Genomic DNA, 14,458 nt, shown 5'->3' with positions numbered 1-14,458 from the left:
TATCCAGAGCTGTGAGACACCATGCTACCCCTTTCAGCCTCAATAAATGGGAAATTTGCAGTTAAGCTTTATGACAACTCGCTAACATACCACAATCAGATAGCCCCTTACCCAGATACCCCTTACAGCTGACACAGGCGAGCCACGGGATTTTAAATATATTGTAGATCTTCCCAGTCCAGACCTTGCCTAGGGGGTAACATCTGGTAAGCTCTACACCTCAAGTTCCTCTGAGATCTCTCTGCAGTGCACAACCCCTATCATTGTAGATTAATAGAAGATACTAAGTGTGCTGCTGCTGCTTTAAAGAGACTAGAACAGAATCTTGTTATTTTGACTGGCATTAACAATGACTTTGATTCAGTTAAAGCACTGGGTTGATGTAGATAAAGTAAAATTAGCTTATGTAATTGAGATAATTAAACAGTGTTTTAACTGAGTTCATATATAAAAGATAAGGATAGAAGGGGTTACACAAAAGTAAAAATATGCTAATGGCAAAGACCTAATTTAACAATCTGCAGTCTTTCATAAAGAAGCTTTCATAAACAAACTTCTAGCGACAGCTGATGAGATCTTAGTCAGAATACCCAGAGTCTTAGGTGCTGGATTTCTTTGTTTTCTTAGCATCACTGGGAGGTTCTCTGCCCCTCTTTATAGTCCAGGAAATGTACATCTCTCAAAGTTCATTGACCTGTGTAGATTGCATCCTGCCCTGTCAGTCTCTGAAGGTAGGCCATGTCTCTTTGCTGTTGCATACTAGTAAGGGTGAGCTAAAAGTGGGGAATTAGCTACACTAGTGCTCCAGTTCTCTGGCTGGGCAGAACAGTAAGGCAATATGTGAACCTCAGGCCTTTGGTCAGGGCAGAGCAGCAAATAATTGTAGCCTCTGGCCTTCAGTCAAGGCAGAGCAGTTAAGCAGTCTGAGCCCACATCCAGTCAGGGCATGGCAGCAAAGCAATAAATAGACTCTGGCCTGCAGAGCAGCTGAGCCATCTAGGTGCCCCAGTAGGGGTGAGCACGAGTACAGTCTATAGGGCTTATGTAGGGGTGCCTGAGATGCACAGGCCTCCTGGCCTAAGGAAGGGGAATACTGCCACCCTAGCGGTGGGATGGCAGGGAGGACACTGCACCTCAACCCAAGGTCCTAACAATAGCAGAGTGGTCTACTGTGGGTCAGTGGTGATCTACTCACACCACATGGACTTTGTATCTGACCATCTCCCAGCCAGACTGTGGCCTGGATTCCCTGAGTTGCCTTTGTACTCTCACCCTTGAGTATACTTGCATCTGTCGTCATGCCCCACAGACACCCCACAGCCAGGGCACCTGCTAGTGCCTCCCCAGGCTGCAGCCACACTTCAGAGGGGAAAATTCCATCCTCTCCCCACTACAGAGAGGGAAGAGATGCCTTGGTTCCTTTACGCACAAGCCTCTCTTCCTGCCTTGTATCCCAGCCTGGCTGGACAAAGGCCACTTGCCCCCAAGGCACTCAGTGGGAAATTACCCTAAAATGGCCACTACTGCCCCTGCTAAATGATGTACTCCCATATGTTCAGCCACTGAGGGGTGACAGGCAGAGGCACTGGGAGGATGGAGGCACCTGGAGGATTTGTGTATAGGCCACTGAATACTGAGAAGGGGAAGGTTCGTCACACCTGCTGGACCTTCACCCTGCTCCTGGACTGCACATGGAGCAGCAGTGGAGACAGATCAGCAACTAGCTTCAGGGCAGCTGCCTCAGCTCAGGCAGATCTGGGAGAAGCTAAGAGGCACCCCCAGGGAAGTGGCCAGTTCTGGACGGAATCAGAGCTCAAGGGGGAAGACGTCTCCTGGGAAGCAAAGGATTCTGGGTAGAACTAGGCCATCGCTGTCCCAGAGAGATCCCTGCTGGACATGGGTTCACAAGCCCCAGGGAAGCAGAGGATTCTAGGAGTACCCCTCAAGACGTGATGGCTCTAGCAGGAGGCCCAAGAGCAGAACATTCTGGGTGTAACCCCAGGGAAGATGCTCCCTTGGACAGCTGAAGATTCTAAGACATAATCATGCTCCTGGGATCCTAAAGGGGAGCTCTGGACAGTTGGCAGGTGGCAGCCCCAGCAGCTTCTCAGCATCTCGGTTGGTATCTCAGGGAGACCCAGGCAGTCCTCGGGTAGAAGCTCCACCAACTTCTCAGAGATGGCTAGTGGTCCTGGGAGCTCTTATCAGTACTCAAACAGCAGGCAGGATGTCCCCATCTACTGTCGTAGCCACAGCTCATCTGAGTTGCAGGGCTTGCCTCCTGTACTTCTCCTTCCTGTCCCACTCTTCTGCTTCCAGTGGGGCACACATGGCTGTCCTGGTTCAGCCCACTAGAAGGTATTTTGCAATTCATTCCTGTCATTCTCTTAAGGAGGTCATGCCACCACCTTCAAAAGGCAGGAAGGCTTCCTGACTGTCCAGTCTCCTACCCCCTTTGAGATTAAATGATCACTTTCTCTCCTGAGGACATTACTTGCCTGGCATGCAAATGTGCTTGCCATTGTCTTGGGTTAAATCCTTAGCAATTTACATGGGAGATGCATTGAATCAGGCAGAACTGTATTTCTTTCTTTGGGGAAAAAAAACTGTTTTAACTCACCCTCACGTACCTATTTTAAACATATTTTAGTTATAATTCCAGCATAACTATAAAAGCCTTTATACGTTGACCATACATGCATCATGTAAGAATATTAATGGCTGGGTGAGTTTTAGTTTTCTGTTGACCTATTTACATGACTCTTTTAGATACAAATGATAGCAAGAGTGAGTTGAGTTAAACTGTACTGGTCAGGGCAGGTGAAACTCTGCTAGATACCAGGGAGACCCATGTCTTTTGGTATCGGAATGCTCTGAGGCTCACACTTGTATATTTGACTGTGGTCGAATATTGTCAGATATTCCAGCAAGAATACCCAGGTGTTGGCAACAGCCAATTTTTTTATTTAATGATGGTGCTGTTTTTTTTTTTTGTTTTTTTTTTTAAACCCTCTCTCTGTTGTTCCAACAGTTAAAATATCTGTTACGTTTAATTACAAAAAACAAGTTACTTAAGTATCAATCTAAGGCTAAGTCTGCTGGAGACCATGAAGTTTTACTCTTTCTTTGCAACTTTTTCTATTGTAACAAATTATCTGACCATTCTTGATCATAGTTAATCAGTTTGTTTTTGAACAAGTCAAATGACAAAAACTGCTTTCTGGTTACTTCAGATCTTTTTAGTTCAGTAAGGATCATATATTTGACACATTTTGCATTTGTAATGTGTATAGAAGGGAATGGTGTAAGTGGCCTATGATGTCTAAGAAAAACATTATTAAATAAAAATATTTACTAGTAATGTTATCTTTTAGTTTGGTTTACATCTGTATTTAAAGAGAGAAATCATGTAAGTACATTGTTATTCCAATGAAGAAGTCACTTAAAATATAGATGATTAAAAATAATTTTTCCTTTTTGCCTTAAAATGACTTTTAGCATATGGAATATATAGTTTGCCAAGACAATGTGTCAGTTGTTAGTAATGAATATTTTACATTACCTAAATTTTAACTTGTTCAGCAGAACAATCATATGTGATGTAAGCTTTATATTTAGCAGACAGTGTGCTGTTGATCTAACAAATGATTGCTATGTTTATATTCCGGGAAATGTGGTGATCTGTCTTCAGATATAGATGCACTAGTTGGAGGAGAAGTTGGTGGCTTGGAATTTGGGAAATTACCATTTGGTGCCTGTGAAGATCCCATTAGGTGAGATTAAGAGTTCAGAAAAATTAAGCTTGTTTTAGAAAATAAGAGGTGTTTTTGTGTGTGTGCACGTGTGTGCTTTCCCTCAAAAGCATTTACAACTATAAATCTAATTTTATATGGACTTCTGTTTTTCCATAGTAACAGAGAGGTAGCCATGTTAGTCTGTATTCAGACCAAAAAAAAAAAAAGGCAGAAATGTAGCACTTTAATAAATCATTTTGTTAGTCTTTTAAAGTGCTACATTTCTGCTCTTTTGTTTTTCCAGTGATGTATCTATCTGTCGCTCTATATGGCTAACAGAAAGCTTTGTATTTTAAATATTGCATAGGAGCTAAGAGCGTTGTGTGTTGAGAGACTTCTATGAAACTTGACAAACGCTAGTGTATAGAATAGTGAAAAACACTGTAGTTTAGATTCCAAATTTCATGACGGATATTTTGGGTACCTGATGTAGTAGGTGCAATGTAATAGATTATAAATTTTTTCATCTTGTTTTTATCAAACAAACCATAATTCTAGATGTACCATAGCTACAGATGCTCTGCCCATATGCAGAGCATTAGCCTTAACTCTTTAATGTATGTTTAAAGTTGAGCAAACTGTTGTCAAAAATAAACTGAATTTGTCATCAGAAGAACAAAGGCATTTGTAGAAGATGAGTTTCCTTGTTCCATAGACAGTGCTTGGTCCTGCCTTGAGGACAGGGGACTAGACTCAATGACCTCTCGATTTCCATTCCAGTTCTAGTGTTCTATGATTCTATAAACAAGTGGTATAAATGGCTGGGTTTCTACATGCACTAAAATTCCTGTAAGATTTTTGAGATCCAAGTTTTTTTTTAAATTTATCCAGTCTAAACAGTGTTTATTGTGTAGCATGTTTAATGTTAAGGTATGCCAAAGCAATTTGCAAATTAGTGATATGAAAAGGTGTGAGCAACTTTGCAGATTATTAGGGTAGCCATTATATGTCCTGTAGTAACCAGGTTTAGTTCTAATAATGCTGTCAAATCTGTATCCCAAGTGGCTATGGATCATGAGTGCCCAGTTTGCCAGGTATCAGATGAAATTATGCTTGTTTTCCAATGCCAGGAGATTTGGATTAAGACCTTGTTGACTGGGAGTTCTGTGATAGTAATTTCAGTTCTCCTGGGGGGTCTCCATGTCTGTTCCTTAACTGTAGTCCTTCTTAGGGCATGCAGTAGAATTTTCCCTCTTTCTGTTGAAGAGGAAATATCCATCACTGTTCTCATAATTTCCTGCAGCAACATATGCGTTGGTTCTCAAGCTTTTCCCAGTTGCCTTTCCCTGTCAGGATGTACACTTAAACATACATACATGAAATTAAAAAAAACAAAATTTAAAAACTCTTTCCCTTTAGGAAGAGAAATTGGGAGAAGTCTATGTGATGGATATTAATCACATTCTCTGTTGTACTACTAAAGGGAATTCAGATATAGCGTGATAGGCACAGTACACAAATCAATATAATAGAAGTAAAAAGGCATAGTCAATGGAAACATATCAACTTGTCTGAATTAAAATAATGTTTTTATATCTTTTGCTCCTTTGAGAACTGAATATCCATTTTTATCCCTCATTTTCCTCCCAAAGTTTAAAAAACACAAAAACAAAAAACAAATAAACCTTTACCTCAAATTTAACAAAAATGCTGTAATAAAATCCTGAAATCAGAATACAGTACTGATTTAGAACAAAATTTGAAATCATGAATATAATTCAAGAATTTATTGTGCTAGGCCACAATAGGGGAGATTTTGAAAGTCATAAATGGTGGTGAACTCCCTAACTTCCACTGAATTTCAGTGAGAGCTAGAGGAAGTTAACTGTCATTTATGCCTTTCAAAATCTCTTCCAGAGCTTTTTAGAACTCAGTCTAGCATAATTTATATCAAGTTTTTGTTGTTTCAGTGAACTCCATTTAGCAACTACATGGCCTCATCTAACAGAAGGCATCATTGTGGACAATGATGTTTATTCGTAAGTATGTGTTTTGTAAATATATTAATTAATGTTTAGATATTTTTTCTTCAGCCATTAATAGCTTGCATCAGTCTAGTGTCACCTAGGCTATGTGTACACCAGCCCCAGAACTTGGAAGGGGGATGATAATGAACCTAATTGAAAGATGCTAATGAGGTGCTGCACATTCATTGCAGCACCTCATTATCGTATCCTGAAGTGTCTCATTAGCATCCCCCTTTCGAAAGAGGGGCAGGGGCTAGTGTAATCATAGCCCTGGAGTTTAAAAAAAAGTCTAAGGCTGTGTCTACACTGAGCCCTAGTGCTGGCAGTTTGATACAAATAAGCAGTCTCGAAAATGAAAAATGGGTCATATGCATATTCACATGACTGATGTGTATATTCACAAGGCTAATTTGCATGTTCAGGCCCCAACTCAAGCCATGTAGACATGGTTCTGGTGGTCTCCTTTTGTTGGTAGCCCGTTATGGCTCAAAAAAAATCAGGCACAAGGTGCCTGCTGACAAAGGAGGTTTTTGCCAGCAGACCCACGTCTACGCTGCTTGATTTTTGGGCACGAATATGCATTAGTCACATGACTATGGAAATGAGCCTCCATTTCGCATTTTTGAGACTACTTATTTATGTCACTGTCAGCAGTATGGCTCAGTGTAGACACAGCCTAAGAGTTTCATTTTCAGTGCCTTGACTGTATAACTCAGCTGGTAAGAACGTATTTCAGAAACCATCGTTTTCATATCAGTTTTTCCTTGTGTGCATTGGGAAAGGGTCATTACATATTGATATTCGTTTGCGTAGTACTTTAATTCTCTCTCTAGTTTGCATTTGACTCTGATTGATTGATTGATTTTAAGTTGGGTGCTGGTTTTGATTTGAGCTGAAGAACGATGTGTCATAGCGAACTTGGAAAGTAAAAGGAGTTACTGAAGCCTACAGCTGTCTTTGCTGAAGAATGAAATGTCATCTTTGTTTTCTACCAAAGCTAGCAAGCATGGTCAGCAATGGGCATTGGCTTCTTTTAAGAAAGAATGCTAACACTTTGGCTGTGGCCACAGTTGGCCAAAAGTTTGAAATGGCCACGTTAAGGGCCAAATCAAAGAATACTAAAGAGGTGCTGACTTGAATATTCAGCACCTCATTAGCATTAGCACGCTTCCGTCTGCAGCCCTTCCAAAGTGTTGCTTTTTAATGTGCGTGGCTCAGTGTGGCTGTATGGGGGTCCTTTTCGAAAGGAGCCCACACATTTTGAAATTCCCCTTGTTCGGCTTTCAGAATGCGCGGGGTGCTTTTGAAAAGGACCCCTGTGTAGCTGTGCCAAGCCGTGCGCGTTTGAAAGTGGTGCTTTTGAAGCACCATGGCCGGAAGTGTGCTAATGCTAATGAGGTGCTGAATATTCATTTAAGTGCCTCAGTAGTATTCTTCGATTTGGCCGTTAGCATGGCCATTTCGAAGTTTGGGCCAAGTGTGGCCACAGCCTTTGTGTTAATACTTTTGCGGCAATAGGTTCTAAGTTTTGGAAACTTTTGGATGAAGATACATACAGACAATTAAATGTTCATGTGGTAAACTCCGAAACATATGTTAAACTCCAAAATACATTTGGTTTACCTTTAAATAGGGCTTTATTTTGTATTTCTCTTTCCTGACTTTTTTAGACATGCATGGAAACGGGATCCTTGTTTTCCAGACTTCCATCTGTTACTAATTTTTCTCACTTGCCTCATGTTGTTCTGTTTTGATGTCTTGTTCCCCTGTGGCAACAATTACAGGTTGCATTTTGTACATTCTGTGATGACTTCCGTAACCTCGTTTGGCTGATTTCTTTGTTTATAGACTTAACCTAGAATTTTCTAAGACCATTTGATTACTTGAAGTGCAAGTAATTTCCCCCTAATACTGGTGTTGACAAAAAAGGTTTTTTTTTGTTTTTGTTTTAAGTGACTTGGATCCCATTCAAGCACCACAGTGGTCTGTGAGAGTAAGAAAAGCAGATAATCCTCAGTGTTTGTTAGGTAAGGTATCTATAACTTCTTTTCCATTCTGGACATCAATAAGATGAAATTTAGTGCTGAATAGATGACCAGTCTCCTAATGCTTTGTGATTCTGCATTTGCTTCATAATTTTCCTTAATTCTGAGCACAGCTTCTCCTGATTTCTCGGAGGCCTAAATGAACTTCATATTAGGTTGTCTTTGAAGCCCTTAATTCTTGGAAAAAAAATTTTTTTGATGTACAGTTTTATTAGACCTCTGTTCTCTAGACTTCACTAGGTTCTGGCTAATGTTCATGTGCTAATTTTGTTCCATAAAGCACTGTGTTGCTTAGAATCTGTCTAAAAGTTGGCTTCTTCCTGTGTCCGTCCCTAAACAGATCAGTTGAGGCTCACTAGGTGGAAGTCCGTACCTTTGTAAATCAATGAGGCATGATGTTCTCAATATGGGCTCATAACTCTGGACCTCACTATCCCGGTTGGGCCAGCACTCCCAGAATTTGTTTATTCAGAGCATGCTATGAAGCTTGAGGAGGTGCATTAGCTGCATATGAGATTTATTTTTGGAATAGTTGTTAGGTTTCTAGTTGGCTTTTCACTCTTGTTAAGCTTTAATTTAGTAGTTTTGATCCACAAATATGTAAAGCATGGCCTAGAGATCATGATAATAGCTTTCTCAAATTAATAGTTAAGATAATTGTCACTTCTTTCCCTTTCCCCCAAGGACTCCTGCTATGGTCAAAAAGGACTTGTGCTATAGTCATTGAAAATCCTTTAGCAATAAATTAACCAAATATTTAGAAAAATATTTTCTTTGTAGGTGACTTTCTAACTGAGTTCTTCAAACTTTGTCGTCGGAAGGAATCAACTGATGAAATTCTTGGAAGATCTACATATGAAGAAGATGGAAAAGGTAGAAATATTTGTTAAATTTTCTCTGTTGTAATTTGATCACTTTTCCTTTACTGTACTGTGTGTTCGTGACATCAGCTAGATTTACTATTTTACAACACTAGGGGAAACCTATAGATTCTCTTAGTAGGGAAAATTACAGGCACATTCTAACACTTCTTCCCACACCCCAGACCCAGGTGGGTCTTTTAGGGTATGCCAGCCCTGTAGTGTAATCCTAGGTTTAGTACAACATGAGTTAACAGACAGTGGGTTTGTTAACCTAAGTCTCCACTCATTTGTAATCCCAGGTGAGGAATTGTGTCTATGCTACATTTTGCAGACCTTACACCAACCATTCATAGCCAGGATTTCTTGGCACTCTCCCAGAATGCAGCCATTCTCGTTCTTTCTTTGTTATACAGCATGGGGAAAGCTACATACACCAGACTTGAGTGTTCAAAGGACAAAGAAAATCTGCCTTGGAAGTAGTGGGCTACTTCTGGTGGACTCCTAGTGCCCAAGTCTGATCTATAACAGCTGTGTCTATAATGTAAAGCAGTAAGTCTTGAACTGTGAGTTGTGGCTTGACTCAGATTCACACCTTCTACCCCATGGGGTCCTGGAACACTGGGTCCAAGCGTTGGGTTAGCATGATTTGTGTGCAGATGGAAGGGGAGTTGGTCTTCAGCGTGAGTTAGAACTCTGAGCTTACAAGAGTGTCTTTTGGCAGCCTGTCCTTTGAGAACCAAATTCTTGCTTTTGTATTTTGATTTTTATCAGAAAGCTGTTTTTGTTAGTCCCTCTTTACCTTTCCTTTGTCCGTCAATCAAATGTCATGATCACTGAATCTTGGATAATCAATGGGTTTTTACTTACATCATTTTCCTGGTCTGTTCTTAAATTTATTTTTCGTTTCCTTTATACTGTACAACCAGCTCACTTGTATTTTAACATCTTATTTTGAATATTGGATAGTTTCAAATTTCTTTGACTTGGGCACTGTAATTATTCTGAATTAGACAGGAGGACAGGATTGATGGTTTAATTTTAATGGTTATTTACAGTCTCTAAAGAAAGCAAGGAAGTCTGGTGATTGCTTTGTAATACGACTGTCTTTCAGCAGTGTGGGTAAGAACAGTTAATTTCAGATGTGGTACATGACATCAGAATTAGAGAGACTAGGTTAACAAGTTGGCTAGAATTGTAAATTCTAAATAAATGATGGAATAGAATGCTGAACTTATTTTATAATTTCTTGTAGAGGTTGCTGATATAACCCATGCTTTGTCAAAGCTCACAGAGCCAGCCCCAGTTCCAATCCATAAATTGTCTGTCACAAACATGGTTCATAGTGCAAAGAAAAAAATTCGCAAACACAGAGGTGTAGATGAATCGCCGTTAAATAGTGAAGTCCTCAGTACTATTATGTCGGTAAGCAACTGAGCAAACTGCATCATATTGTATGCATGTCTTTTGTTTTACATTTGTGATTTACAAAATTTTAAAGATATATTCACGTACTGGTGAGAGTGATTAGTTATGATGTAATGCTATTAGATTGGAAGAGTCTCTCCTATGCATAACCAGAGTAATCAAATAGTGATCCCAATGTCAAGTAAGGCTCTTTAACTGGAGGCCATCTTTTCTGTTGACAAACAACTATATCTATTTGTCTGAAATTTGATAAGCCATGTTAAGTCTAGTGGAATATTCTCATCCATTTCAAGAAAATATCCATTTCATGTGTATCAGGGGAAAATAAATAACCTCCATTGTTTGAATAGCACTGTTCAAACTCAAGAAGTTGATCACAGCATATTTAGCGTAACTATGTCAAGAAAAAAATAGGCATGTGGAAAAAAGTGATGAAAGTGCTAAAAACTGACATGGCGTATTTCTTTTTCCCATCCCCCATTCACTCCATCCCACCCTCAAGTTCTTATTTCCTGATGCTACTGACAAACTAACAGAAGGATCTGAAGCTATGCCTAGTACTTCAAGAAACAATCCTCCTCCAGAGAGTGAAGAATATGTAAGTTTAATTAAAATTAATAAGGGAAATGTATCAAATTTGAGTGATTTCTTGATACTTTAAAAAAAGTGTTGAGAGAACTTGATTATATAGCTTCTTTTATGTAGCATATCTTTTAAACAAAAAAAAAAAAGTTTCCCATATGGAATGCCTTTTATCTCCATTAGTTTGCCTATTTTAAAAAACATATTTAAAAGTCTTAAAAGTCAGCTACATTCTTGTTTGACCAGTAGGTGTTGCTATTCACCTTTGCTTTTCCTCTTAGTTTGCTGCAATTTTCTCTCTTACTACCACTAGAGAATGATTGGAAGAATAGTTATTTTTACTGGAAGTTCTATAAAAGCGATGGGCAACCTAGGCTAATAAGTGGGCTTCATGAGTGGCCTTCTCTCATCTCAGTGAGCTGCCAGATAGTCATAACTAAGAGAGTCTGCCAGGATAGTAATTTTGCTAATTATGTTTCTTTACTTAGAATTTGTGAGGTGTGCTTGTTGAACTGTAGCAGTGCTTTGATTGGATGCAGGAGCACATGGCTCTCATGGCTGATATGTGCAGTCAGCACACACCTTAAGTCACATGTATGTCATTTTAGTAACATTGGTAGGAGAAAAACTATGCTGCTGGAGACTGGCAGAATCTGGCAATCCTGCCTGTGAACAATGGTAAACAAAATGCCTTGTGGGTCACACACACAACTCTGATGGGCCACACGTTACCTACCACTGTTCCATGGAAACTGTCTTTGTTCCCCTGTGTTCCTTATCATTGAGAGCTAATACTCTAGCAGACTTAATTTTGCTCTCATTGACACATGGAGGTAGTGATTTGTGTTTAAGTGTAATGAAAAGTTTAAAAAATATAGTCATTATGTGGATTTTTCTTTCAATATTTCTCATGTAGAATCTTTACAATCAGTTCAAATCAGCTCCTTCAGATAGTCTGACCTACAAACTGGCTTTATGTCTTTGTATGATTAACTTCTACCATGGAGGGGTAAAAGGAGTGGCACACCTCTGGCAAGAATTTGTAGTGGAAATGCGCTGCAGATGGGAGAAAAATAATCTAATTCCAGGGTAAGAGTTTCATGGGACGTTGAAAATGTCCATAGTTTGTGACAGGATAACTAGTTATGACTTTAAAATCTACTTTGATTTTCAGATTTGCAAAAATGATTCTAGAGGTATACTATCTTAATTAGCGCTCCTGGCTTCTCTTCCTCCTTGCTCTCTTGAGGAAAGAATACATAGTGGGGTAGGAAGGAGCATCTCCTTCCTTGCCTAGCTGCCCAGAGCTAGAGAACTTAGGGGGGAGGGTAAAAGACACACCATTTTGTGATTTGGGGAGAGGGAGTCAGGAGAATCTAGAAAGGAATATTCGTGTCAGCATTCCCTCCCACTCTGTCCACACACTAAATCCAAGGAATCTTGCAATGTAAAGGGGTAACAGCCCTTCCTACTCATCAGAAAAATGGTAGAATGGGGAGCAGCTGTCCAGGTTCGTGGATTGTTGGCACAGGTATTCATGATCATCTCCCAGTTTTGGGAACTTTTTTTTAACTTCAGCACCCACAGCGTTGTCTGCCAGGGCTGGACTTAAGGCTGCAGACAGAAAGAGAAGTGATCAGTCTGTGGCTCCTCCACCTTAACAAATAACATAATCATATTTTCAAAGACTTAGCCTAGTGGTTTGTTTGGCCTAGTCATTCTTTTGAGTGAAAGGTGACATCAGTTAGTAAAATGGGACTTCGAAAGTTTTTAGTTACCATTGCAGACTATTAGTCTGTCTACATCTTGTAAAAGGTTGTTAGCCCCCAAAACTATCCTTTGAATCCCAGAATGGGTACAGCCAAGCATGCTTGACCAATCTCCAATTTGTCTCATTCCTGATCTGGAGGAACAGCCTGCAGAGGTGAAAGGAGTAGTTAATTTTCCGTGCCCTGTTCCGTCCTTGGCCTGTGTGCTGAAATCAGAGCTTAGCAGAGTAGTTGGAGTGATAGTTTTTGTGTGTGTTCTCTTTTGGGAGCTGTGCTCAAAGCACCAACTCCCAATACATACTAATGTTGAAAGTGCAAATGTTCTGTGGTAAAAGTGTAAATTTAAAATTTTACAGGTTAGCTAATGGATCTCCTGATCTCAGATGCTGCCTACTGCATCAGAAACTTCAGGTAAACATCACAAATTAAGAATAATCTGTTTCTTAGTTTTTCTTTCCTCATAGCAGTAATCAAGAACAATAAAATATTTAGTCAATCTAGAGTTACTGTGTGGATAGTGTTAACTTTTTGATCATTACCAAGTGGTTTTCTAAACACTGCTGGCTTTTCAGTTTGGCGTAGCTTGTGGTAATGGTTACCTCTCCTGGCTTTTAAAATCTCTGCCTCAGTACAAATTCTTCCATATTTAATTATATTATTGTCTTAAAGAACTGAGAGCCTTTGGTGGCTTTTAATAAGTCGGTGTGTGGTAAAATGACATTGCTGCCATTACACAAGTATATTAGTGAACAGGTATAAATGCATTAGAAATCAGTTGTTGTTTTTAACTTTCTAGATGTTAAACTGTTGCATTGAAAGAAAAAAAGCAAGGGATGAGGGGAAAAAATCCTATACAGCTGATCGTTCTCCTAGTGGTTCTTCTGGTGATACTGGGAAAGCAGTAGACCGTTCAGGTGGAGATTATCAAAAGGAGACTGAAAAGGACAGAGGAGAGGTTGGGAAATCTTGGGAATCGTGGAGTGACAGTGAAGAAGAATTTTTTGAATGCCTCAGTGACACAGAAGAACTGAAAGGAAATGGACAAGAAAATGGAAAGAAAGGAGGCACAAAAGAAGGAAGTAAAGACTCTGCAAACTTAAAACCAGAAGGTCGCCTACATCCACATGGAAAGCTGACTTTGCTGCATCCTGGAGAGCCTCTGTACATTCCAATAACACAGGTTAGAAAGTAGCTTAGCAGTATTTATAGTATGATTATTAGTGACTTGCTTTTATAACCACTTACCCATGAGAAGACCATATTTTCAGTTGCTTAGAACTTTTCCAAACTTTAACCATTAGAACTAAAATTTTGCATGCTGGGTTTCTGCTCCATGCTGAATATATTAGCAAATTTCAGACAAGATGGTCTAATCCACTGTTTCCCAAAGTAATTTAAAAGAGTTAGTTTTCTAGATGTCTTTTATTTTACAAAGAACAAAAAATAAAAAGAGAAAATCATCTGAATGAACAGCTCATGTCCATCTGGTAGGGTTGCTAGCCATCCTTCTATAATCTGTACTATTATAAAAGGAGAGGCGTCCATCCATCCATCCGTCTGTCCATTCCACTGTAGTCAGTGTGAACATTCCCCAGAGCCCTGGTAGCTGCAGCTGGCAGGGGAAGAGGGGCACAACAGGGGTGACTGGTGCCTTTGGCAGGAGGGGTGGACAGGGGCGAATGGTGTTTGTGGGAGGATGGGGCGCAGGGAGGGCCACACAGAGGGGCAGGTGGGGGTAACCTTTGAGCAGTGTTGGTGGGGACAAGGCAGGGGAAGGAGAGTGCACACCTCCTAGGGCTCCTACCAGTCTCTTGTGATGGGGTCTGGTGTGCAGCACCCAGAGAAGCCCTGTTCCCTGCTTTGTCCCAGGCTCTTCCCCAAGTGGATTGGCTACCCAGGCGCCATGTCTCAGCCATGCTTGCTCCCTCTGCTGGCTCAGAGCAGGGATGGCAAGTTCTGCCCACAGTGGGCTACTAGCAGAGCAGGAGGCTGGTGTGCAGCCAGGGCAGAGGT

General features: G+C 40.3%; 1 protein-coding gene across 3 annotated transcripts in view; it reads left to right on the top strand.

Annotated features, from left to right (window-relative positions):
- The window catches only part of RAB3GAP1 (RAB3 GTPase activating protein catalytic subunit 1), a 50,649-nt gene that overhangs the window by 18,141 nt on the left and 18,050 nt on the right, over nucleotides 1-14,458 (top strand). For all 3 annotated transcript variants that reach the window (XR_012646371.1, XM_075000837.1, XM_075000835.1), the window contains exons 9-17: nucleotides 3,692-3,773; nucleotides 5,705-5,773; nucleotides 7,715-7,788; nucleotides 8,587-8,679; nucleotides 9,922-10,091; nucleotides 10,597-10,692; nucleotides 11,593-11,765; nucleotides 12,802-12,856; nucleotides 13,242-13,625. Coding sequence is in view for 2 of the 3 variants with exons in the window: in XM_075000837.1 (XP_074856938.1) it covers nucleotides 3,692-3,773; nucleotides 5,705-5,773; nucleotides 7,715-7,788; nucleotides 8,587-8,679; nucleotides 9,922-10,091; nucleotides 10,597-10,692; nucleotides 11,593-11,765; nucleotides 12,802-12,856; nucleotides 13,242-13,625 (1,196 nt within the window). In the remaining variant the exon portion in view is untranslated. The remainder of the gene's footprint in view (nucleotides 1-3,691; nucleotides 3,774-5,704; nucleotides 5,774-7,714; nucleotides 7,789-8,586; nucleotides 8,680-9,921; nucleotides 10,092-10,596; nucleotides 10,693-11,592; nucleotides 11,766-12,801; nucleotides 12,857-13,241; nucleotides 13,626-14,458) is intronic.

The sequence above is a fragment of the Carettochelys insculpta genome, chromosome 8 (genome assembly GCF_033958435.1).
Source record: "Carettochelys insculpta isolate YL-2023 chromosome 8, ASM3395843v1, whole genome shotgun sequence".
Lineage (NCBI taxonomy): Eukaryota > Metazoa > Chordata > Testudines > Carettochelyidae > Carettochelys > Carettochelys insculpta.
Note: the sequence above shows the minus strand (reverse complement) of the source record. Positions and strands in the feature narration are given on the sequence as shown.